This window comes from Grammomys surdaster, unplaced genomic scaffold (assembly GCF_004785775.1).
Source record: "Grammomys surdaster isolate TR1022 unplaced genomic scaffold, NIH_TR_1.0 126109, whole genome shotgun sequence".
Lineage (NCBI taxonomy): Eukaryota > Metazoa > Chordata > Mammalia > Rodentia > Muridae > Grammomys > Grammomys surdaster.
In genome coordinates this window covers 307073-332916 of record NW_021620917.1, presented here as the reverse complement: position 1 = coordinate 332916, position 25844 = coordinate 307073, and the positions used below count along the sequence as shown (strand labels likewise).

Below are 25844 nucleotides of genomic sequence, written 5' to 3'. Positions count from 1 at the left end.
AAAGAAAGAAAGAAAGAAAGAAAGAAAGAAAGAAAGAAAGAAAGAAAGAAAGAAAGAAAGAAATGGGATGCAGGCTCCCTTCTCAAGCTTGTCCCATCCACCACATCCATACCATCACCATCTCCACCTTGTCACAAAGCAGCATGGACAGGGCCACCCTCCGCAGGCTGTCGTGGGCTGCCCCTCTTTTATGCAGATAGCCAGGGTCCAAGCATGCTCCCATGTCACTAGTGGAGCCTTCACTTGCCTGTCTGTGGTAGAGCAGTCTGCCTTGTATAGCTGCTGCGGCTGCTGCACATTATTGTCACACATTGTGTTGAGGATCCTCTCCCTCTGGGTCTTAAAAGGACAGACCTTTCCTTCCCTGAAGCTAGAGTCTTGCTGCAGTGGCCCAGACTCAGGCATTTGGTAAGCGAGGAGGAATAACAGGGAGTTGGCTATGGAAAATACTATGAAAGAAATGGATAGAAGTAATACACACCTCAGAACTGGCTTGAGCAAAGTGGTCTGCGAAGGTCCCTGAGGGAGATCCTGAGCTGGAGGCTGAGGATTCAGCTTGGGCAGCAAGGAAGCCATTGTGGCTAGGTGAGGAACACTGGGTCTTTAATGGAGAAGGCTGGACATTCCTCTGCACTGTATGTGGGATGTGTTAGCTTTGAGTGCAGAGGGCAGCCTGTGGGTGCATCCTCATGTTAGGGTCCAGCCTGATATCCTGAGAGGTGCCGCTCAACACATTATCATCAGCAAGGCTCCTCCGTGCCACAACAGAGACCCAGCCTCGAACTCCTGGATAGTCCACCCAATGTTTCTCAAGTTAAGAGTTCTTTAGACCTTCTGTGTCACTGTTCATAGGCATGCAGAAATGGCAGAATAGTGATTTCCTGGTCTTAATAGAGGCACTTAAAATATCTAGTCTTACACTACCTTGGGATGTCCCAGGCCAGGCTGTACTAGTGCCCTCCCAATGGCAGTGATGTGTGAAGGCAGGACTTGTCACAGGCCCACAGACTTTGCCCTTGGCTATTGCATGAGCAAGCTGGTCCTGGACATGAGAACCACCTGATCCCTTTGGTTTGGGAGACAACCCCAGCACAGTTCCATGAGGCTACATGTACACATTTCCTGCAGGAGAATGCAGCAATAAGGAGTGCCCCTTCCTGCACATCGACCCTGAATCCAAGATCAAGGACTGCCCTTGGTATGACCGCGGCTTCTGTAAGCATGGTAGGTGATAGCAGGTGAGCCTCCGCAGGCTCACCTGATCCCAAGGCTGGATCCTCTTGGGGCATCACTTCCTCTACCCTACCTGGCTCAGCAAAACCTGACCTACTTTGGGAAGTGAGGTTTTTGATTTATTGTTTTCCTTATGACAGGGTCTCACTATATAGCCCAAGCTGGCTTTAAACTCAGTCCTCTTGTTAGTCTCCTAAGTACTGTGATTACAGGTGTGCGCTACCGTACCCCGCTGTGGGCATTTTCCTACCCTTATTTCTCTAAGACCTCCCAACAAGGCTGTGATACACTGTTCCCGCTTGCACTTCTGAGGAGTTCAGCATGGAGAGGGTAGCACACGGTCCCCTGTGAATAAGACATGAAGCCAGCATTTGAAGCCACACTCTGCCTCTGTACTTCAAGCAGTCTGAGCAGGGCTCTGACTGTAATGGGACACTTAGGCATTGCCTCACTGAAAGGCTGTCTGAACAACCCGAATGCCCGGCTTTGCAGGTCCCCTGTGTAGGCATCGGCACACCCGGAGAGTCATTTGTGTAAACTACCTTGTTGGATTCTGCCCTGAGGGACCGTCGTGTAAATTCATGCAGTGAGTATCCTGGGTACCAGCCCGCTGCTGCCCTTTGGGTGGTTCCTAGGTGCAGCTGGGCTTTAGCCTCTAGGTGCCATCCACCCTGTGGTCTGGGTAGAACTGAGAGGTGGGGAGGAGCTACCTCTATGTCTGCTGATGATGATTCTGCTTCTAGAGCCCAAAGGCAGCTCTGCCTAGCCCGCATTTAGCCTTCTGTGCGCTGTGGGCCACTGGGGAGTCTACAGGATCACTGGTAGATGCTATGAGACGTGTGGTCTAGAACAGCTCCCTTATAGTACCCTCGCACGCCACTCAGGAAAATAGGGCTTCACTGTGTGGGCCCTGAGCTCGGTGTTGCATATACAGTAGTACATGGACAGAAGGCAGGTGGAAGAGAATGATCATTTCCCACATACAAACCCACATACAGAAGTTTAGGACTCAGTCATTGCTGTTGGTGGCTAATGGTGCTTGGTCAAGTGCAAAGCCATTTGGACCTCTGAAGCTGGATTCTTCTTGTCCCACAAGATTAGCATCCTTCTCCTAGGTCTGTAACATTGACCTTGAGAGTCTAAGGCACCTGTGTCACGTGGTAGTTGTGGTACTGGGCTTTTGTCTGAGGTGACATGGGGACAGTAGAAAAGCCTTCTTGTCCACTGCTGCTTTTGCCACATTATGCAACCTGCAGCAGTTGTAAGGTTTGCCTGGTTTGTCGTGTGGTCCCTTCCTTACTGTAGGCAAGTACCACCTGCTTCTAAAGGAAAACCCTGAGGGACGTGCGTCTCCGGTCCAGGGACACCTGCCTGCAGGGGAGCATGTCAGAGTGCTTCTGTACATCATGAGGAGGTTTTGATACTCTTCTACATGTGCCCTCTCCTGCACAGCACAGGGACCAACCAGAACAGCCATCCCTTCTTTTAGAATAGTGCTTGCCCAAGGGCTCCACCATCAGTTTTTTGTGCCAGTCCTGCCCTGTGTCCCAAAGTTTAGATTGCTTTTATCTTGCTCAGAGGATAACTATGGTTTTCCCAAACATTACCTTGCCCTAACTCCTCTCATGCCCCGTCTTCCTTTCTGGCCAGCCCTCGATTTGAACTGCCCATGGGAACCACTGAACAACCCCCACTACCACAGCAGACACAGCCTCCAACAAAGGTATTGTACCCTGCTGCCCCCCTCGCCACACTGGCTGTGTGTGGCCTGCGGAGACGCTCTCATTACCCACTGTGTGTGAGGTCTACTTCAGACCCCACTAGGGGGCCCTGTGAGGAGGGCAAAGCGGGGGAAGAGGCAGGAGAAAGGAGATGTGCCCTTGTGTTCCAACAGAAGAATCGCAAAGCAGTTCTCTTGTTTTAGAGATGAAGGGTTGTGAGGCCCAGAGCGGGTGCGAGATGGGTCCACGTAGCAGCGTCACTGTGAATGTGGGGCTGTGCTGTTGTGGCTCGGTGGTGTCTGCCTTGGGAGCTGGGGGCAAGAGCAGGGGGACTGGGCCAACATTGGCTGCTCTTGCTTCTGAGTCAGAACCTTCCATTCACAAAGGAGACTTGGCCTCCCAGAGGGAGGGATTTACCTGAGGGGATACTGCCAAGTAGTGGCAGACATAGGAGCTGATTTCTGGCAAGTGCTAGCATGGCTCCTGTGGTGATTATCCTGTCACAAACAGGAATAAAGGATTATCCAGACCTTATAATTCAGTCAGTGTGTCCCCCTTAAGCACAAGGAAAGGGAACTGTCATGGACAAATCGGGATGTACAATAGTGCTCACACCAGGGCACCCCGGGCTGACAAATGCGAGTGGTGCATGGGCCAGAGGAAGGTCTGGCCTGATGGCAAGCGGGCCTTCAGCAGGCCTCTGCACTAGCCAACCGCCCTCCTGAAGCCTCACTGTGCCTGACTGGCTTAAGTCAGGTACCATTGGCCCCTCTGAGTCCTTCCCAGTGCCGGAGCCTGAAGGGCTTGCACGGACTCCTACCCTCAGGTGGCACCAAGCAAATCAGACTTCCTAAAGAAAGCCAGACCATCCCTGCCATAGGTGCAGCTGCTAGCCTTGGGATTCCTAGCTCTCACCTCCTAGTTCATGGGTCAGAGCCAAGATCCCATCTGGTTGGAGGTGGACCTGTTCTGGAATCCCTACCGAAGAGCCCCACACCCCTTTCCATGTAACTCCTAGAGGAGGACCCTCTCAGCCCCTAGACTGCAGGCCAGCATATCAGGCTCCAACTGTTTTTCTGTGACTGTTGCTCGCCGTGTAGGCTGCTAAACATCTGGCTGAACCAAGCGTTCATCCTGACCTGAAGCTAGAACCTCAGAAACAAAAGTAAGGCCTGATCACGCTCTCACCCTGCTGCCCGGAGACTTCCTCTTGTCTCTTCCATGTTTTCTTTTCTACCTTCAGTTCTCGTTTTTGTGTGTCTGCATGGTGTTTTTCGGACAGCAGCTCCTGCCATCATCACCAGAACTTTCTTTTCGGCCCACTTTCCTGGGGCAGGCCATTGCGGAAGCCCTTTCCCTGCTGATTATACAGGAGAGGTCCCGTCCTCTTTTTTTTCCTGTCCCCATTGGTAGTCCGCGTGCACGTGTTTTCCGCAGTAAAACCGTGTTGTGTAACTCTTTCCAGCAAAGTAACAATCCGCCATTACAAAGGTCGTCCTCCTTGATCCAGTTAACGAGTCAGAACTCTTCTCCCAATCAGCAGAGAGCCCCGCAGGTCATTGGGGTCATGCAGAGTCAAAACAGCAGTGCAGGCAACCGGGGACCCCGGCCGCTGGAGCAAGTCACTTGTTACAAGGTGAGTCGCAGGGGTGGGGTGGGGCAGGGGAGACAGGGCAGGTCTTCAGTCAGTGGTCATTCCCTCACTCCACAGATGGGTGGTTGTTTTTGGACAGTAAGAACATTTTTTGTTCTTGCTGATTTGAAGAGTAAAGGTAGGCCACTGTGGTGGGCTAGTCACCATCCTCCTTCCACTGCCAAGCCAGCGTGGAGGAAGGCACACACATGCTATTTAATGAATACACTGTGCTTTCAAACAAAAAGGGTAGATGATGCTCAAAACCGCCGTGTGTGCATCCCAGAGGAACAGGGCAAGTGTTTGGGCCTATGCTCACAGGAATTGGATTAGGAACACACCCCCTATACAAGACTCTCAGTGAGAGTCTCATGAGAATTTGTAGTTGCAGGGCAGCCCTTACATGAGTTTGGGCATATATCTGCATCTTTGATGAAAACTGAAGAGTTCAAAGCTTGAGGGAGTACACTGCCATCTGACAGGAGCAGGCCCCTCATACTCCGAGGGATGAACTTGTGATTAAAATTACAAAACACGTTGGGAAATGTCCTACATGGTAAATCAGCAGTGACATCCACAGAACTAGACTAGGAGGACTGGGACACAGAGGCTGCTCAGTGGATAAGACAACTGTTGTGTGGTCATCGTAAGGATCAGAGTTTGGATCCCTAGCACCTATATAAAGACTAGGTGGGCGTGACCCAGAGACAAGATCCCTGGAGCTAGGTAAGCCAATCAGTGAGTTGTAGGTTCATTTGAGACACTTCCTTCCTCAGAGAGAAGGAAGACTATGTCACTTTGGTGCCTCTCTGTGTGGACAATCAAATAAGCATGCACGCACACACACAGAGCAGAAAAAACATTAGAGGGAAGTACCTACGCAAGCATGCACATGGACTCCTAGAGTGAGCTTAATTCACACACCCTCTTTATGTGGTCTCTTAGGCTCACTCCATGGCTGTGCATTGCCGGAGGTATACAGCCTCGCTTTCTGTTTAATCCTTAATCTCTAGACAGTGCATGGAAGTCTGATCTCTCTCAGTGGCTAAATAACTATAGCTTACTTCTCCGCAGCTGTTAAACGACTAATCATTTATGGCTTTGTTCTCAACAACAGTGCTAATTTGAACACCTGGGCATTTTTTAAGTCTTGTCTGATACCCACTAGTACCTGCTTTTTGCTAGTGGTTCTGAGCTATAAGATGCTTGTATACATTGTAAGGCATGGCCTAAGGCAATGCCACCACAACTGGCATACTCTGAAACCCTGCTCTATCGCAGAGAAGTTTGTATCCCCAGGGGAAGGGAAGGCAACTGCGTAAAGAAAAATCTAAGTGAAAGTATGTGTGCATTCGGGTGCTGCAGGACATGAGAGATGTGTGGAGGTGGGAAGCAGAGCTTTCCTGAACTTTTCACAGATGGTCTCCTAAAGCAGCGGAACTGTCATCTTGCTCCCTCCCGTCTAGCACAGTGATGCAGCAGTGTCTCCTTTATGATGCAAACACTCAGGTCTTGAGACCCTAACAAGTGTATGTACTCAGTCCTGGAAGTAGGGCTTCCTGGTTCCTTCTGATGGTCACATAGCCCAAGGGTTCCCTGGCTGCTATGTAGACCACACATCCACACAGAAAGTCATCTGAGTTGGGAGCCAGAGGCAGGCAACTCAAATCTCCGAGTTCAAGGCCAGCCAGGGCTACTGTAAGACCTTGTCTTAGAAGTGAGAGGGAAAGGGAAGGAGAGAGATAGCGCACGTGCAAGAATGAGTGAGCTGGATACTGACAGAAGGCCACTGTGGAAGCCAGGATGGAGTCGATATGGGCATGGGGACCTGATAGAAAGTTTGCATTGGGTGTGGCCCCTTGCAATCTCCTGTCCATTTCCTCAGTACTAGACCAAGGCTGTTCAGGCACTACAGAAGGGCCAAGTTAGGATCAGTGATAGCTCTGTCAGGAAACACTGCCAGCTCTACCTCTCCAGGCTAAAAGATTATCAGATTGCTCTGGCCCTGTGATCAAAGCCTGCCCTCAGATAGCTTTGAAATGTATGCAAGATCCAGGAGGGAAGCTTCAGGCATAGCTCACCCTCAGTGTTCTCAGCAATGGTTCCCTGGATTGGGGCAGGAGCCTGGTGGCTTCTGTCCCGTTGGTCCCTCCTGTCTTCTCTAGGAACCCCAGACATTGGCTCAGAGGTAAGGTGATTGTCCTGCCCTGTGGAGGGGCAAGCGGGGAGCTCTTTGGTGCTGTGGAAGCCCCTGTTGGGCAGGCCTGGGCCCAGTGCAGGTGTGGTGGGGCTGGGGAGCTGCTCCATGTCAGCCTCCTTGCCTCTTCTGAGCTTCCTCACAGGCTGTTACTTGGTGGGCACTGTTTTAGTTAGCATCAGAACTCTCATGCTTTTTCCCATTCCTTCCCCTCCTGTCCCCAGTGTGGTGAAAAAGGACACTACGCCAACAGATGCACCAAAGGGCATTTGGCCTTTCTCAGTGGACAGTGACAGCAGCGGTGACAGCAGCAGCAGCTGGAATCACTGTGGAGCAGCCTGAGGGCCCTGCTGTTGGGAGCATGCACTTAGCTGCTGAATGTAGGACTGGCAGGACCCTGGCTGGAGCTGCAGGCATACCTGTCAGGGCTCATTTTGAGGGGCCATGTCTGTCCTTTCATTTTGCTATAATTTTTTTTTTTTTTTTAAAAAGGACCATGTGCTTCAGTTGGGTCCCCTGAACCAGAGTCTGCCTGGACATCAGTGCCTCGTTTTTTATTTTTATTTTTTTTTGACTCCCTGCACACTGTCCTGTTGGGGAGAAGCTGGGAAGGGCTATGCTTGGTCCTGGGAAGACAGCTGGCAGTTCCCCTCAGGGCCTCATTTAAACACCAGCACCTAAAGAGGATGGGTGGATCATGTGGGGCTGTGGCCAGGTCATCCTGCTTTCTCCATGTCCTGCTAACGTCTGAAGCTGTGCCTATGAATGTGATATGAACACAGGGGCCCTTCCTGACAAACTTGGAGCACCCGTAGCCTGGCCTGGCCCTATTGTGGGAGAGGTGCCAGGCTCCCCAGGCTGAGCTGCTTTTTTGGGCTTGCTTGCTTGTGGAGCACCTATCCGACAGTGCTTCACGTGCACCTTCAGCCAGTGCTGCAGACCACCTTTAACTAGCTGACCCAGTTGATCTGTGCCTACCTCCTGCCAAGCAAGCTCTGTGCTGTGACTCAGACACCTGTGGCATGCAGAGGCCGCCCATCCTTGAGCCTAGAAAATGTGAATCCATCACCTGCAGCCTGCTGGGCGAGTGGGCCTATCCAAGTTCAGTTTTAAGAATACTTTCTATGAAGTTGATTAAAAATAGCTTGTTTTTTAGCCTGGGTTTCATTACTTAAGAGACTCCCAAAGAACTGTCCCTTTTGGCAGATACCAGTCTCACAGAGAGAAGTGACTGCTGTTAGAAGGACCTTTGCATCCTATCTCATGTTAGGTTTGATGATACCGAGTCATCAAACTAGGTTAGAGCCAGGCCTAGCTCTAACCCCTATTCATACAGGCTCCATGCAGTGAGTATTCTCCATTCCTCTCTCCTGCTGTATGAATATTTTTAATAAATCCTGGTGCGGGGTGACTTCCTGCCTAGGTCGTTTATGTTCCTGGATGAAAGACACATACACACACAACACGGCCTTTATATTTCAATATGCCTTAAGCAGCAAATAGCAGGGCAACTGCCTACCTAACCTCCATGTTGTTAGAATCTAATTTCTATCCATAACTCCATCATTACTAATTTCAGTGTTCCATCTTGGCTGCTCTTGGCCCTTTTAGATGGCTGTTCTGGTTATTCTCCCCCCACCCCTGCATTCTCATAAGGAATGGTGAGTGGCCCTCTTGGTCCCAAGCCCTGGAAACCTAAACCCTGCCTGTGTCTCTCCTCCCCAGCTGTTGGCTGCTGGCATCTTTTTTTTACCAATCAGAATTAACTGGGGAAGGGTCCTTTAGTGCCAACAGTTCTGAGGACCCAAACTAACATTAGAAGACAAGCAGCATGAAGCCAAACCAACTATACTCCCCCACTCCCATAAGCAACTGGTAGCTTGGCCTTAAATCTTAAAGAGTCAGGAATGGAGAGTACTGCAGGGACAGCCATGAGTTTGCTTCAGGCAGGCCAACACCTCTTATCATCCATCCACTAGGTGTTCACCAGTTGCTGGTGAACCTCATGTAGAAAGAAGACATTCAGGCCAACCCCAAATCCTCTGCCTCATTAAAATGTCCAGGAATGGGTTGGAGTGATGGCTCAGTAGTTAGGAGCACCGGCTGCTTTTCCAGGGGCTCTAGTTCAATTCCTAGTACCCACAACCATCCACAGCTCCAGTTCTAGGGAACTTAATACCCTCTTCTGGCCTCTGTAGTATCAGGGACACAAATGATGCAGGCAAACACCTGTACACATTTTTTTTTTTTTTTTAAGTAATTGGAAGCATTTGCTGCTCCTATGAGTACCTGGGTTCTATTCCCAGTACCCATATAGCAGCTCATATGACTCCAATTCAAAGGGATTTAATAACCTCATCTTTGTGAGCATGAAGCACACACATGGTGCACATGCATGCAGGCAAAATACCTGTAAGAGCCAGGTGTGTGGTACATGGCTTTAATTCCCAGGCAGAGGCAGGCTGATCTGAGTTTAAGGCTAGCCTGGTCTACACAGTCAATTTTAGAACAGCCAGAGCGAAGTCATGATTCAGTGACCTATGCTTCATACTGCATTAGCAACCAACTGCCACAGCACCTCTAAATAGCCACAATGCTAATGGTAGGGGACAAGTCTCTCTCAAGGGACTCCAGATAATATGCTGCCCCACAGTGACCTGGGTCACAATCCCAAGCACACAACAGTATACAGAGCCCACAGGTTTCATGAGCCAAAATCCTGGACTGTCTAAGTCAGAACAATGACTACACCAAGCAAGCAGTACGGGAACCAGTCAGTCACCTTTTATTGGACACTAGTTCTCAGTCGGGTATGAAGGCTCAGCCCGTTGAATTCTTCCTAGATCACAGTGGGGCAGGAGGCTATGCTTGGCCATGCAGTGCTCTCCAGTGACCCCTCTTCAGTGGTACTTGCGTCGCCGCTCATGTTCTAGAGAGAGGAAAAACAGTCTCCTACCAGGTGTCCACGTGAAAGTACAGGACAGTGGTGGCAACAGATCACAACCATCTCAATCCTTCTAGAATTTTCTTTCAGGTAAGTTAGGACCTGCCACCTGGCTAATTTCTTCCCATGCCAAATGGTCACACAGGTATCCATTATAGCCCCGCAACAAGAAGTATTGCCCAGGTCCAATGAGACTGGTGAGCTGGTGCTGTGAGAACAGCTGTGAAGTCCCGTCAGAGGCAGATGTTCCCACCCAGTCTTCCATCAGGCATCGGCAGCCCAGGTCTGTGACTGAGGAGCGGCTGTACTTTGCCAGAACGTATAGTCCCTGGATCATACACTCAACCTACTGCCCTCTTCACATTAGCTACTAGGAAAGTAAACCAGTTTTCAACATCTTACATTTACCAATCACTAAACTTTAGCCTAATTCCAGCATATTTTTCCTGGGTTCTTTTCATAGACTCCCTAGTCCTCCCTAGTCTCATACATACCACATTAGTGTAACTTCCTCAGGTGGGAGAACAAACAGGGAAGGAGCGAGCATCCTGGAGCTCCACTGCTAACAAGGCGGACTGCCATATCTAACAAAGCCATGCTCCTGGGGAGCAGGAAGCCAGGTCATGCTAGAGTACTTACTGAGATGCTTGTAAGAAATGCAGTAGCTGAAAACCACGTAGGCTGCAAGTACCATGGTAATCCCTGAGATGCTGCCTTTCCGGACGTTGATGTACTTGTTGTAATACCGGTCATACCCTGCAACAGAGGAAGTATTCACTGCCAACAGTACAGACAGTGCATGGCCAGATCCCTAGGGCTACACTTTCTGGTAGTGTTGGATAGCACAAATACCCTGTGAGGTTCTGTCTCCATAACCCAAGACTAGCCCTAGATCTTAAGCCCATTTCACAGGGCACCTACCCTTTCTTTGGCTTTAATCATATGGATATGGCTCTGACCTCCACCTGGGAACCCTCCTGCTCTAATTGTGCCCCAGATTCCAACCTCCAGTAAGGGCCACTTGACTGCAGCCCACAAGGCTGGCTAAGCCCTTCACTGGGCTCTGTATTGTAATGCTAATTCTATACTCAGAAGGGCTAGGCTTACCTGAGGGACTTCTCATGTTTACAAGCTTTTTTTTTTTTTTTGGTGCAAACCTTGTTCCCTGATTTAAAACTATTGATTAAATAAAATTGGCTATAGCCAATTACTGGAGGGATTAGAGGTAGGTCGGTTTGGAGTGACCTGGTTTCGGGAGAGGGCCAAGAGAGGAGGATGAACAACAGGAGAGAAGAAGCTGCCATGGGAGGGATGGACCATAAGCATATGCCCGGGAGAAACAGCAAGTATCTGTGGTACACCACTGGGGAGGAGGCAGGCCAGCAGTTAGAAGAGTAGATTAGGGGTTACCCCCAGTAATTGTCAAAGCCAATAAAATAACACAGTCTGAGTCTCATTTATTTGTAAGCTAGTCAGAGATAAACTTAAATTGGTTGTACTATACTTCCTGACGGTACTGAATGCCTTAAATATGTCAAGGGTAGGGTTAATAGATGCAGCCAGGTACACTCACCAGAGAGGACACTAGCATACTCTAGTTAGTAAGAATAAAGGAAATGAGTCCGTTGAGATGGTATACTGTAGGTAGAGGCAAAAGGATCACAAGTTCAAGGCTTTCCTCGGCTACATACTGAATTTGAGGCCTGCCTATCTGAGACTGTCTCATAACAAAAAAGGCATCTCTTGAGTTCAGGCTAGCCTGGTGTACAGTTTTAGGCCAGCCAAGGCTATATAGTGAGACCCCAACAACAAAACAAAAGCAACAACAACAAAAATGGGATGATCTGATAGGTATTAAAGTTCAAAACAGCAAGGGCTGCCTGGGAAGAGCTACGGGCATAGGCCATACAAATTTTCTGAACAGCTATAATAGACACGGAGGCAAAGGCAGAATATTCTAGGGGCAGAGCTGGATGGAAAGCCTTAAGCTAGGCCAAGTCACAGGAGTAGTAGCATATGGTGGCCAGATTAGGAAAATGGGATCCCGGAGGAGGCCCAAGGCCATGCACATCTCTATTGGATGATCGGACCAGTGCGGTACTTACTAAGTTAGTTACCCAGGCTTGAAGGATGAGCCCTTTGAAATGTTTTAGGATGCTTGAAGGATGAGCACTCACAGGCTGGGACCATCACTATTTAAACTCATTCTCTTTTCAAAGAAGTCTCTTTTGGTTTGTAATTTTTCATTTTGAGACAAGAGCCTTGTGTACCCCAGGCCAACAAATCTGATAACAGCTGAAGGTGACCCTGACCTCTGGACCTGCATCCCTCCAGCTTCCTAGTGCTACAAGTACAGCTGTGTGGAACCACACCTGGTTTTTGGTTTCCTCTTAAGACAGAGGCACTGACCCAGAGCAATGAAGCTATTGAGCTGGGCATGTGGCACCATTACTTGGGAGGCTGAGGCAGGCTAAAGGCAAGTGCAAGGCCAGTCTGGGCCTTATAGCCTCAAAACATTGCAAAACATTTCCTAAGCCAAAACGTCTCAGAGCTCACCTTTGCTGTTTATGTGTGCATGCCAATGGTATGTGCATTCTCACACTCACAGCTCCGAGAGCAGTGTGTAGAGGCCAGAGGTCACATCTGGTAGCTTTCTACCTCTCTCCACCAGGTTCTAAGACAAGGCTGCTCACTAGACTTGGAGCTGACAAATTAACTAGACTAAACAGCAGCCAGTGAGCTCCTGGGATCCTCTTTATCTGCCTCTCAGAACTACAAGCACACATTGCTTTTTACACGTGCACTGGAAACCCAAACTTAAGTCCACATTATGCACTGGACCATTCCCCTTGCCCACACAGTCAGCCTTTGATAGGCTCACCCAAATACAAGAATCCAGTTAAGACAGGAGCACTGCTCCTGCCTTCTCGCTCACAGACACCAACCTCTCCGAAAGGCGCCTGCAATGCCACTGGGGGTGAAATCCCGCATCAGTATCCAGCTCGGCAGCTCTCCAAGTTTAACCTCCATGAGCCTCTTCTCCTTCAATGGCACTGAGAAGAGAAACAAAACAAAAACACAGAATGATAACCCTACAGCAACACAGCTCTTCTCCCACGTCACCATCTCACCTGTTCCTGCAGGTAGATGACGTACAGAGGCCGCACGTGCATCATCTGTGAACAAATATCACACACTAAAGCCACTATTGTAGGCGTAAGCCTATGTAATGGTAGAGCTCCTTAGCAAAAGCTTTAAACACCTGGGGTTAGAGAGATGGCTCAGAGGACAAGAACTCAGAGGACTTGGGTTCAATTACCAGCATCACACGACCGTCTACAGTCTAATGCAATGGACTTCTGGTTGCCTCTAGCACTGACACATATGTGGTGCACATGCAAGTAAAAGCACACATACACATAAAAACTAAAGTTAGAAAAAGAAAAGTTTCTAAATGAATAGTGTCTAACAGCTTACTGAAAATGACTGTAAAGAAGAAAGCTAAGGACCACAGAAGAGAATAAAATGGAATAGCCTAGGGCACCATAAAGCTAACCCTGAAGCCAAGCACGGTGGCACACATCTATAATAATCCTGGCTCTCAGGAGGTGCAGACAAAATGATCAAGATGTCATAGGGTGAACAACAAACAAAAATCTCAAAGAATAAAAACCTCTAACATTTGCCTTATTCATTTAAATTTAGATCTTTAACTGTGTACATGTCTCTGTGGTGGTGTGCACATGTGAGTACAGGTGCCTCAGGAGGACAAATGTATCAGATCCCTAGAGCTGGAGTTACAAGTGGCTGTGAGCCAAGTTACACAGGTGCTGGGAACCAAACTCAGGTCCTCTGTAAGAGCAACTAGTGTTCTTAACCACTGAGCCAGCTTGACAGCCCTGTGGCATCTTTAGTCACCACACAGTTGTAATAATGATTACCTTGCAGTGAAAGGAACCCATACACAGGAAGGAAACAAATCAAATCTCACAACCTGTCTCCATGCTCCTGAAGCAGATCTCAGGATAGGTTTGTCCAATCCCTGGGGTTGTCCTAGGGTATGTGGAAGAACTCATCTCCACAACTGTGGCTTGCATATGCTTATACACACAGAATACTGTAACAACAACTATTTTTAAAGAGCTGAGGATGATGATATATGTATTTTATCATCCCAGCATTTTTGGCGACAGTCAGGCAGATCTCTATGAATTCAAAGCCAGCCTGGTCTACCTAGTGAGTTCCAAGACAGACAGGGCTACATAGAAAGACCCTGTCTCCAAAAAAAGCACACGCACACGAACATACATACTCATATGTTACCATGCTTGGCCTTTTTGTTTGTTTGTTTGTTTGTTTGTTTGAGACTGGATCTTATGTAGCCCAAACTGGGCTCAAACCTGCTGCTGTATCCCATGGATGTCTTTGGTATACTTGATTCCTGCTACCTTCTAAGTACTGGAATTACAGGCTTTATGTGGTGCTGAAGATGGAACCCAGGACTTTATCCCTGCTGGGCAAACACTCCACCAACTGAGCCATAACTTTCCTCTTCCTCCTCCTTTTCCTCCTCTTCCTCCTCCACACACACACAAACACACACAGACACACAAACATACACACACATACATACATACATACATACACACACACACACACAGTATCTTTCTTGAACTGAATGATCTTTTCGTTTGTTGGTTTGGTTTTTAAAGATAGGGTATTGCTATACAGTACTCTTAACCTCATGGCAATCCTCTTGCTTCAGCTTTCTAACTGCTAGGATGACAGGTGTACAATACCACTCCCAGCTAGCTAAGTGTGCTAAACTCTTTAGTCTTTCAAAGATCTCTTCACAGTAACCTACTTAAATAAGATTGCAAACTTCAAACTGGATATGATGGCACATGCCTTTAATCCCAGCACCTAGGAGGGAGAAGCAGGGAGGCTTTTATGAGTTCCAGGCAAGCCTGATCTACCTAGTGAGTTTCAGGATAGCCACAGCTATTTAGGGAGACCTTGTTAAAAAAACAAACAAGCAAACAGTGGTGGTGGCAGCAGCACACACCTTCAACCCCAGCAATTGGGGAGACAGAGGCAGGTGGGAGTTCAAGTTCAAGGATACCCAGGGCTGCAGAGAAACCCTTTGTGGGGCGGGGTCCAAAACTTCTATTTTTTTTTCAACTGTTTTTCTTTTTTGGAGGAAGGCCCAAGCTGGCCTTACCTCCTTCAGCCTCTTGAGACGTGTCATCAATGCTCTTCCTGTTGTCTCTTCTAAAAGAACTGTGTTCACTAACCATCTCCTGCCATTTTACAGATAAAATAGCTCTAATGCCCCAGGTGGCAGTGGTGCACACACCTTTAATCCCAGCACTGGGGAGTCAGAACCAGGTGGATCTACAGATGAGTTCCAGGACAGCCAAAGCTACACAAAGAAACCCTATCTTGCAAAAACCAAGAACCAAACCAAAACAAAAAGGGCCAGCTTCTTCACACTCCGGGTTTTAGACACCCCACCCCTTCACCTTCCCAGGCTGAGATAAGAACACACAAACAAGCTAAGTGTGGTGGTGGCATCGGCCTGTAATCCCAGCACTCAGAGATAGAGACTGACACTGGACAACTGTGGCTGCAAGTTGACGCCCAACCTGGGCTACATGGAGACACTCTGTCTCAAAAGGAGGAGGTAGACAACCGTGAAATGGCTAGCCTGGCTACTGGAGTTCCTCGAAGTTGTCCTCTAACCCGGACACAAGCTCCAGCAATCCCATGACCATACCTAGACACACGTGATACACATAATATAACAAAAACAATAATAACATGTAACCCCAACAGTGCGCGGTGAATGAGTGTAACGATTTACTCGTACACCTGCTTTCTGTCACAAGGACATCTCTGCAAGGTAATTTCATTTACCATGAGACCCGCCAACCTAGGTCTGAATCCCAGCGAGGCTCTCTTACGACTGGTGACCTTGAACAGGTCACTTCACCTCAGTAGGCATATTCAATCGACGCGTTCGTAACATAATGTGCTGTCGGGAACCATTCTAAGCACTCGCTGGTCCTGGACCTTAATCTGAACCTCATCTCCAGGAAGGACAAGCGCTGCCATGCGTAAAGGTTCAAGTAACCCTGCCTCTGTCTGTCGCGCAGGAGGAAAAAGCAGCAGCTTAGTCCTCTCAGCGGAGAGCCAGACAAAGGGTTTTCGGCAACGCATGTGCAGGCCCGCAGAAGCCTCTCCATGCTGACTGGGTCTCCCATCGGCAGACCAGGCGATGCTCAGCAGAAATTCGCTGCAGAGTGTACGGAGGCGGGCGGACATCACAGGATCTTATAGTAAGTGTCCAGCGCGCTTCCGGGGAGGCCGCAGTGAAGTCCCCGGGTGAAGAGCAAGAGTTCCCGTGGTTCCTTCTCACCCCACCGTGGCCCTGGAGCCTGTGCCCAAATCGGGCTTCCAACCCCACGGCCAGGGAAGGGCTGAGGACTCACCGACCGACGCCATCTTGAAGTCCTGGTGTCCGCAGCAAACCAGCCGCGCGCGAAGGCTGCTGGGAAGGGCGCACGCACCTCTGCCGGCGCTGGAAGCAGAGGCTCATGGGAAGTAGGTCGCCACTTGAGTAGAGCGTTTTGGGACCTAGCCCAGGCAGGCAAAAAGAACAAAAGGGAAAAGGGACCTGGCTTTTTGTTTTCTGCTTTTGGATCTGTTATGAGAAATGAGAGGGGTTTCCAGGACAGCCAGGGCTATACAGAGAAACCCTGACTCGAAAAACAAACAAACAAAAAAGAAAAAGAAATGAGAGGGGTAAGGATTAGGGTTGTGGTTCAGTCCCAGAGTGCTTAAGGCGCTGGTTCCATTCCCAATACTGAAAAGAAAGAAGCAGAGAGCCGGGCAGTGGTGGCGCACGCCTTTAATCCCAGCATTTGGGAGGCAGAGGCAGGTGGATTTCTGAGTTCGAGGCCAGCCTGGTCTACAGAGTGAGTTCCAGGACAGCCAGGCAGCCAGGGCTACACAGAGAAACCCTGTCTCAAAAAAAAAAAAAAAAAAAGAACCAGAGAGGCCTTGAATATGGGAACATTTTCTTTAACTCTCCCCAATTCCTTTTACCTGCTATTAACTGTGCTCTGACCCATTCCACTCAAGATGCTTAAGTGGTTTCCATGATGTTGCAAACACGCCTTCACAGACAACTGCTTAAACGGATCTTTTCTAAAGCTCGTAAAGGTAGTTTTTTGACCCAAAATCATAAGTTTTAGATTTAAGCCATGTTAGCGCCAAAGTTGGGCTACTATATAGCTACAGGCATTAATTCCCAACTTTGGACCTTAAATACAGCAAGATTGTATGCAATAACAGTCATTCTAGCCTGGAAATCTGGATTGGCCTCAAACTTTGAGCAGTGGCAACTCAAGTATTGGAATTACATGTGTACACTGCCTGTATAAACTGACATAGCCACTCCATGGTATAATTAAGGTGAAGGGGTTATTTTTTGGGGGGTAGGGGGTTTGAGACAGGGTTTCTCTGTGTAGCCCTGGCTGTCCTGGAACTCACTCTGTAGACCAGGCTGGCCTCGAACTCTCTAACTCAGAAATCCGCCTGCCTCTGCCTCCCAAGTGCTGGGATTAAAGGCGTGCGGCACCACCGCCTGGCTAAGGTGAAGTTCTCTAAAAATTATTTTTATGTATATGGGTGTTTTGCCCACATGTATGTGTACTACATGCACGCAGGGCCCACTGAGGTCAAAAGAGGGCTCTGGATCCCCTGGAGCTGAAGTTAGAGATGATTGTGAGGTCCTATGTGAGTTGTGGGACTCAAACCTGGGTCCTCTGGAAGAACAGCAAGTGCTCTTAACCAATGAGCCATCTCTCCAGCTCCCATGGGGGATGTTATTTATTGTAGATATGAGAATAGGCAGAGATATCTGGAAGAGTCCAGAGCAGAGACAGAAGTATCTGAACTTGGGCATCTGACTGGACATGGTCAGGACAATCTAAGAGTGAGAGAATGGGGAGGGGGTCGATGAGAATAGCAGGATTATAAGGAGAATGACTAGCTGGGGGCAGGGAAGCCCAGGAGCTGAAGATGAAAAGAGCCAGGATGCTGTAGCATGGATTTTGATGTAACAGGTATTTGTGATACTGAGAGACTGGAGGCCAGCATGCATTTTGATATGCTGGTAAATGCCACAGGTAGTCATATGTCCCTTCTGCCAAAGGCAAGAAAAATGACTCCTTTTGACAGAGGAGAACTGGGCTTCACAAATTCCTGAGGCATGCTGGCTTTTTTACCTAACCACCAGAAATCCTCCTATAGTCCAGGTTGAGCTCATTTCTGGATATTTGGACTGCTTTTTAGTTTGGTGGGAAAGCATTAGAGAAAAGGGAATTGTTCCAAGTAAAAGAACTGCAGTACACAAAATTAACTGGGGGAGGGGGTGGGGGCAGGGCACTCTAGCCATTAGTATAAAAGGAGGCTGTTGTCTAGCAGTTCTACTGAGACGAGGAATCAGCAGACTGCTGAGAAGTGTAGACTGCTCAGTTACCATTTCCCTGAAGGGGCTGGGCCATCATCTTAGCGTCGTAAATGAGTCTATCTTGGACCAAAGATCCACACCAGCCTAGTGTCACAGACCTTTGATCCCAGCACTTGGGAGGCAGAGGCAGGTGGATCTCTGTTCAAGATCAGCCTGGTCTACAGAATGAGTTCCAGGCCAGCCAAAGCTACACAGAGAAACTCTTGTCTTGGGGCACAGGGAAGGCAAGGGAGGAGTCTCATTCAAGGGTCCCATTTATCTACTGCTTTGTGTTCATGAAAAGGACGAATCTATTATGCTTAGAGTTGTCATTAACACAATTATAGGCCACCTTCAAACCACTTGCATGTTTAGTCTCATGGGAAAGTTGGATAGAGTGTCATACTACAATAATCCCAGGACTTGAGAGCATTAGGCAGGAAGATCCCAGTGACTTTGAAACCAGCCTGGGCTACAAAGTGACTTAGAGGCTAGCCTGGGCTAAAGAGACTGTCTGAAACAAAAAGTCACATAACAATATTCATTTTGTTTGTTGAGATGCTGGAATCATTGGACCTAGGACCTTGTGCATGAGAGGCAAAAGTTCTAGCACTGAGCTATGAAGCTCTTATGAGCATTCTCATGATACACACACACACACACACACACACACACACACTATTGGGGCAGTGAAATGTCCCAATGGGTAAAGACAGTAATGCCAAGCCTAATGACCTGAGGTCATCCCTGGAGTTTACAGGCTGTTAGAAGAGCACCAACTCCTTCAAGTTGCCCTGTGACTTCCACATACACACTATAGCATGTGTGTACCCCTAACAAATAAATGCAAAACAATGATTACCATGTGAATGTGTGCTTGATGTGTATGTGAAGGTACATGTGTAGAGATCAGAGGCCAACTCTGAGGAGTCCGTTTCTTTTGTCCTTTACATGGGTTCCAGGGATCAAACTCAGGTTGCCAGGCTTCCATGGCAAGTACCTTTACTTGCTGGGCTCTCTTACCCCATGAAAATCTATTTTCTCTTTTTTTAGTTTCTCTATATAGACGTGGCTATCCTGGAATTCCCTTTGTAGAGCAAGCTGACCTTCCTGTCTCTGCCTCCTGAGTGCAGGGACTAAAGGTGTGTGCCACAATGTCTGGCTCAAGAAAATTCCTTATAAAAGCATGTATTAAGGTTCAATTCAAGCTAGGCCGTGATGATACATGCTTTTAATCTCAGCACTCAGGAGTCACATCTAGGCCTGGTCTACAAAGTGTTCTAAGACAGCCAAAGCAACATAATGAGATCCTGTCTCAAAACCCAACCAAACAGAAAGGTTCAAATGGGACCTACTATCTTGTGTGTAAGGCTTAAGGAAATCTGAGTGACTGAGATATCCCAAATGACAATGCACCTTCTAGATGAAGAAACAACTGAACAATCACAAGAGTCATGTTGGGCAAGGTGGTGGGCACCTTTAATCTCAACATACAGGAGGTAAAGCCAGAGGCAGGTTGATCTCTTGAGTTTATGGCCAGCCTGGTCTACATAGCTACTGCCAGATAGCCAAGACTACACAGTAAGACCTTTTCTCAATAGTAGCAACAGCAAAAACCGCATGAGTCATGCAGACATATGAAAGCTAGGAGACTGAATTTTGATGGATTCTTTTGTGTCGGGCGAGGTGTGTACTCTGTCTAAATCTATCGCCACATTGAAAACATTTATAAGGTTTTTCTCCCGTGTGAGTTCTCTGGTGTTTAATGAGGGTTGCACTCTGACTGAATCTTCTCCCACAGACAAAACACACATAGGGCTTCTCTCCCGTATGGATTCTCTGGTGCTTAAAGAGGTCCGAGCGCTGTTTGAAGCTCTTTTCACAGTCCTCACACTTGTACGGCCTCTCCCCTTTGTGTAGTCTCTGATGTCTAAACAAGCCGGAAACATGGAAGACCTCCCCACACTCCTCACATCTGTAGTACTTCTCGCTGGCATGCGTTCTCTGATGCCGACTCAGGTGGGAGCTCTGCCGGAAGCATTCCCCGCACTCTGGGCAGGCATATGGCTTCTCGCCTGTGTGTGTCCGCTGGTGCTTAACAAGGGCAGCGCTCTGACTGAAGCTTTTCCCACACTCTTGGCACTGGTAGGGTTTCTCGCCTGTGTGGGTCCTCTGGTGTTTGAAGAGGTCTGAGCGCTGTCTGAATCTCTTCTCGCAGCAATCACACTTATAAGGTTTGTCTTCATGGAAGTGCCTCTGGGTCTCACGAAGCCCCAAAGCGCTGTCCGCAGAGCTGTGCGGCTTCACTATATGGCCTTTCACATGGAAGCCTTGTCTGTGGTCGTCCCCACATGCACCATTGGTACCCAGCCCCTCTGCTGTCTGGATGTGCTGACCAAGGACAGAGCTGCCACTGCTCCCAGATTCATTATTCTCGGAATCCCTTTCATCTTTGGACACACCAGTGAGATGTGAGATGGCAGTGCATCCTTGTTCTTCAGGAGAACTCTGGAGCTGCAGCAACACAGCAGCTTTCGGCAGCTTTTCTTCCCAGTCCTCACAGGTATCACCACATTTGGTAAATGCTGGGGCCTTTTCCTGGGACACTTCTTGCAACCATGCCTGTGGCTCTGCCTCCTTTAGAATTTCTTGCTTTAGAATCACGTCTGTGTTTGCAGCTCTAGTTTCCAAGCCTGAAACATGAAAATAAAAGCTGCTGTTATCTCGCCCCTGGGTGACAGTGAAATAGAAATGCTGGTAGTGGAAGCACCTCTAGCCAGCTTCTGGGTGTTCTCCAACAGACACTATACAGAACTGAGCCCATAATGGGTATGTAGTTTGCCTGTACAAGCAAATAGCTCTCCTTCTGTACTTGTGCCTGCAGCTACCAAGACATTCTTCCCTGTCCTACTGCACAGCTACACTAAGAGGTAGAGACAGAAAGGATGTCAGAACAGGCTGTACAGCCTTCATCCCATGAATGTGGGCTAGGTTAATATCAGAAGTCTCCCCAGATGAGCTATAATGGGGATAGCTGGTGACCCCAACACATGAAGGCAGGGTTCCAATGCCAGTTCAGTCTAGCACTGGGTGAAGGTGCGCACAGATTGTCCTCTACACATACACCTACAGGTATGTTCACACACACACAACAAATGGGGAGGGAACATGGCATCCCGCCTCTAGCTGAGGAGCTATGAGTTATTAATCACTGCTTGGGGAGCCAAAGTAATTTTTCTTCAAGGATGTAGCCATTGTCAGGTTGCCTGTGCTCTAAGAAACTACCCCACACTCGTGCAGATGCAAACCCTAATTAAAACACAGCAAACTTGAATGTAGGAGGGAACATTTGGGGATAAGAAAGGAATGGGAGAGGGATGCTGGAAAGAAGGGTTCCAGAGGGAGGGAAGGGATAAGAGAGGAATGGGGGTTGGTTTAATCAAAGTACATCATATATATGTGTGTACTTACCAGGCACAGTGGTGCTCCCAGCGTCCTTTGTGCTCTCTTCCCAGGAACCCTTCCGAGCTTCAGCCAGCTGCTCCCACTCTTCCCAAGTCAGAGATTCAGCCACATCCTTGAAGGTCACCAAGCTCTAGAATAGCATAACGTCTCCATTTAGTACTTGCTGTCACTGCAAACACTACCACTAGTTTAAGGGGAAGCCAGTCTCTAGAATAGAAGGAGCTAGTGTGAGAGTCAAGACAAACCATAGATGCTGTGTGAGCTGGGTACCAAAGGGACCTGCTGCTGACAGTCTTCATTGTCAACCTGACTGGATTTAGAATCACCCAAAAGTAAGCTTCCAGACTAACCTTGTGAGCATTTCCAGACAGCTTTGACTGTGGAGGGAAGGTCAACCCTGGGTAGGCTGATGCACTGGACTGGATGAACAGAAAGGAGGTGGCAAGGGAACACTAGCTACGCCCCTGCCTCGCCTTCCTGACCTTAGACTGTAGTTCTTCAATAAGCCTTTCCCTCAAGTTGCTCTAGTCACAGCAGTGAGAAGAGTTACCGTTCTCTGTATAAGTTTGGTTCTGTGCTCCCAGAAATAAGACTCAGACTTAAAATATATTCACAAATACCCTGGCCATATAGCTAGGCTCTTCTCTGATGAAATCATAAATTAGCCCATTTATTCTAATCTACATTTTGCCACAAGGTTGGTTACCTGTGCTGAGGTACTATGTGTCCATCTTGTCAAATCTTACCAGGGAAATCTCTCATACCTGGCACTATCTCAGAATCCTTTCTTCCTACCGAATGTCCCACCTCCTATTTCCTAAGCTATAGCCTATCAGTTTTATTATTGACAGGTGTAACATCCATATAGACTCAAGATATTCTCTCTATGATTCTCTTTTTTGTTTGTTTGTTTTTTGAGACAGGGTTTCTCTGTGTAGCCCTGGCTGTCCTATAACTCACTCTGTAGACCAGGCTGGCCTCGAACTCAGAAATCTGCCTGCCTCTGCCTCCCAAGTGCTGGGATTAAAGGCGTGTGCCACCACTGCCCGGCTCTATGATTCTCACTAGAAGACCACATATAATGTTTTTGTTTGTTTGGTTTGGTTTAATTTTTTTGAGATAGGATTTCTCTGTGTAGCCCTGGCTGTCCTGGAACTCACTCTGTAGACCAGGCCTTGAACTCAGAGATCTACCTGCTTCTGCCTCTCCAGTGCTGGGATCAAAGGCATACTGGTTCCTCCTATAACCTTGAAAAGACTTTCTGTGGATCATCTCTGACAATCTGGGGAAGGCATGAATGAAATATTTGAGTTCTATCACTGTGACTTATCAAGATGGAAACTGAACTGGACTGTGGCTCAGTGTAAGAGCACTGGCCTTGGCATACACAAAGCTGAGCTCAAGCCCTGGCACCACATAAACCAGATGTGATAGCAAACACAATACCAGAACTCAGGAAGTGGAGGCAGGAGGATCAGCAAGTCATACTCTTCCTTCTACATAGTGAGTTGTTCTAGGCTAGCCGGGGCTACATAAAATCCTAACTCAATCGGGGGCTGGTGAGAGACATCCTAAGTGGAAGATGCAGAGGAGTGTCCCTGAGAGCTCTCGCTTGCCCTGACCCCTTTCTCCATCCCCACTCTGCTTCCTCTGGAAGGAAGTGAACATATCTGCTCCAGCAGACCCTTCTGTAATGGCATTCTGCCTTACCCCAAGCCCAGAAACAATGAATTCAGCTGATCATGGACTCAACTTCTGACCCATTAATCACAGTGACTCTCGTTCCTTAAGTTGCCTTAGGTATCTGTCACAGTGACACACTGACATAAACACAGTATGTATACATACACATGTCTAACACATGTATATTTATATTGGCTGAGTTGCCTGTATCTAAAATGCTTGTGAGCAATACTGTTCAATATATCAGAATAACTCACAGTTCAGTCAGGGATGAATCAGTGCTCCAGTATTTTCATAACCTGAAATCTCCAAATCTGAAGTATCTGTCCCCAACAACTAAGTATTAGCCCAAATGTCCATAGTGCTTAGATGGAAAAACATGGCTAAACTATAAAATGGCATTTCGTGAGAAGGAGCTACAGACTATTTTGAGATTAACTTTTCTTGGGCAGGAGAGATGGATGAGAAGGTAAGAGTGCTTCCTGCTCCTCCAGAAGACTGACCTGTGTTCAGTTCCCAGCACCCACACTAGGCAGCCTACAACAGCCTGTGATTCCAGTTCCAGGGATCCGGTACCCTGTTCTGTGCTCCTTGAGCACTCGCACCCATGTGGCATACATTCATACACACAGTCACACGAGGGAACAAAAATGAAAAGAAATTAGACTTTTCACACTGACAATGATTGTAGATTGTATCCTAGAAGGCACATACAAGCTCTGTTTCAATAAGCTAGGAATGGTGGTCACACCTTTAATCCCTGAACTTTGGAGGCACAGGAAGATGGATCTCTGTGAGTTCAAGGCCAGTCTGGTCCATACAATGAGTTCAAGTCAGATAGGGATACACAGTGAGACTCTGCCTTTAAAAAAATCAAAATATATTTCAAAACCAGTAATAAGTACCAAGAGTATTATTAGTTTATTTTTCCAAAGTGACTTCTCATGGACCTAACATATTCAAATATATGGGCCTGTAGGGGCCATTCTCATTCAAAGTGTGTGTGTCTGTGTGTGTGTGTCTGTAGATAACCAGGCTGTATTCTCTGAGTTATCACGACTGGGTGCACATGCATGTGAATGCAGGTATCTAGAACAGGACATCAGATCCCTTGAAGCTAGAGATACAGGTGGTTGTGAGCCCCTCTATATGGGTCCTGGGAACTAAATTCATTCTCTAGAAGAGCAGCACAGGGTCTTTAAACACTAAACCATCTCTCTGGTGCCACCTAGAGCCCACTCGAGTCTCACCTGGGGGGAGGCCCGGTCCAGTGCTCTTTGCAGAGTTCGCGCCAAGGCCGCAGCCTCCTCCCCGCTTTCAGGGCAGTGGTCCCGCACGTAGGCTTGGAGCTCCTGGGGCAGGATGGTGAGGAACTGCTCCAGCACCAGCAGCTCCAGGATCTGCTCCTTGGAGCGCAGCTCCGGCCTCAGCCACCGCCGACAGAGCTCCCAAAGACGGCTCAGTGCCTCTTCGGGGCCGGCCACTTCCTGATAGCGCAATTCCCTGAACTGTTTTCGAGAAGTTTCGGGATTCTGCCAATCTCCGGAACCGGAGGACTCCTGACTCCCCGGAGAGTCCTCCTCCACTTTCACCGTACAAAGCCCAGCACCGAAAGGTGGCGGGGCGACCCCAGAGCCCGCAGCCATTGGAGCTTCTGGACCGTCCAGTTCGAGCTTGTTTTCTAGAAGGGCAAAGCCCAATGACCTCACGGACCTTTTCTGAAACCGAAGCGGACTGGTACCCTCTCCCAAAAACGAGGCCGGGAAAACGCCACTACGGACACAGCACACCCGCGAACACGGCCTTTTTAGTTCTCATTTCGGCAGCTGACAGAAAAAAAAAAAAAACAAACCGGGCCGGAAGTGCGTCATTACCCCCTCCTCTGGGAATAGGCCTCGCGTTTGCACGGTCTCTCTAAGCGCCCTGGAGGACTAAGATGCATCTCTATGGTTCGCCTTCCTTATTGCACTAGACCGGCCTCCAGGCCACGTCCTATGGATGGATGGACGGATGGATGGACAGACAGACGGACGGACGGGGAGGCCTACACAGAGAAAAAGAAAATCTGTCTTGAAAAATCACCAAAAATAAATAAAAGATGGACTGGAGAGATGGTACAATGGTTAAGGACACAGGCTGCTCTTGCAGAGGATCTGGGTTCAATTCCTGGCTCCCACAACATGGTGCAGGCCAAACAGCCATAAATAAAATAAAACTAGATATATCTATTTTAATTATTTAAAAATTGTTTTTGAGCTGGGCGGTGGTGGCGCACGCCTTTAATCCCAGCACTCGGGAGGCAGAGGCAGGCGGATTTCTGAGTTCGAGTCCAGCCTGGTCTACAGAGTGAGTTCCAGGACAGCCAGGGCTACACAGAGAAACCCTGTCTCGAAAAACCAAAAAAAAAAAAAAAAATTGTTTTTGATTCTTCGAGACAGAGTTTCTTTGTATAA

The 25844-nt window shown here is 48.3% G+C and overlaps 3 protein-coding genes across 5 annotated transcripts in view; 1 reads left to right on the top strand and 2 right to left on the bottom strand.

Moving 5' to 3' along the window:
* Cpsf4 (cleavage and polyadenylation specific factor 4) overlaps nucleotides 1-8195 on the top strand; it is a 14740-nt gene extending 6545 nt beyond the window's left edge. Inside the window, exons 4-8 of one of the 3 annotated variants that reach the window (XM_028756081.1) lie at nucleotides 1129-1224; nucleotides 1726-1819; nucleotides 2884-2956; nucleotides 4498-4590; nucleotides 7009-8195. In XM_028756081.1, the coding sequence (XP_028611914.1) occupies nucleotides 1129-1224; nucleotides 1726-1819; nucleotides 2884-2956; nucleotides 4498-4590; nucleotides 7009-7077 (425 nt within the window). In that variant the 3' untranslated portion in view covers nucleotides 7078-8195. Of the gene's footprint in view, nucleotides 1-1128; nucleotides 1225-1725; nucleotides 1820-2883; nucleotides 2957-4419; nucleotides 4591-7008 lie in introns of all 3 variants that reach the window. The other 2 variants (XM_028756080.1, XM_028756079.1) reach the window with 2 other exon arrangements.
* Nucleotides 8196-9546: 1351 nt separating this feature from the next.
* Nucleotides 9547-16303, bottom strand: Atp5mf (ATP synthase membrane subunit f). The gene is made up of 4 exons (XM_028756085.1): nucleotides 16220-16303; nucleotides 12674-12781; nucleotides 10368-10484; nucleotides 9547-9713 (listed from the first exon to the last, which is right to left on the bottom strand). Exons 1-4 carry the CDS (start codon nucleotides 16230-16232, stop codon nucleotides 9685-9687), a joined length of 267 nt encoding a protein of 88 aa, XP_028611918.1. The 5' UTR covers nucleotides 16233-16303; the 3' UTR covers nucleotides 9547-9684.
* Nucleotides 16304-19684: 3381 nt separating this feature from the next.
* Znf394 (zinc finger protein 394) lies at nucleotides 19685-25253 on the bottom strand. The gene is made up of 3 exons (XM_028756096.1): nucleotides 24642-25253; nucleotides 21715-21838; nucleotides 19685-20936 (listed from the first exon to the last, which is right to left on the bottom strand). Exons 1-3 carry the CDS (start codon nucleotides 25035-25037, stop codon nucleotides 19888-19890), a joined length of 1569 nt encoding a protein of 522 aa, XP_028611929.1. The 5' UTR covers nucleotides 25038-25253; the 3' UTR covers nucleotides 19685-19887.
* Between the last annotated feature and the right edge of the window lie 591 nt (nucleotides 25254-25844).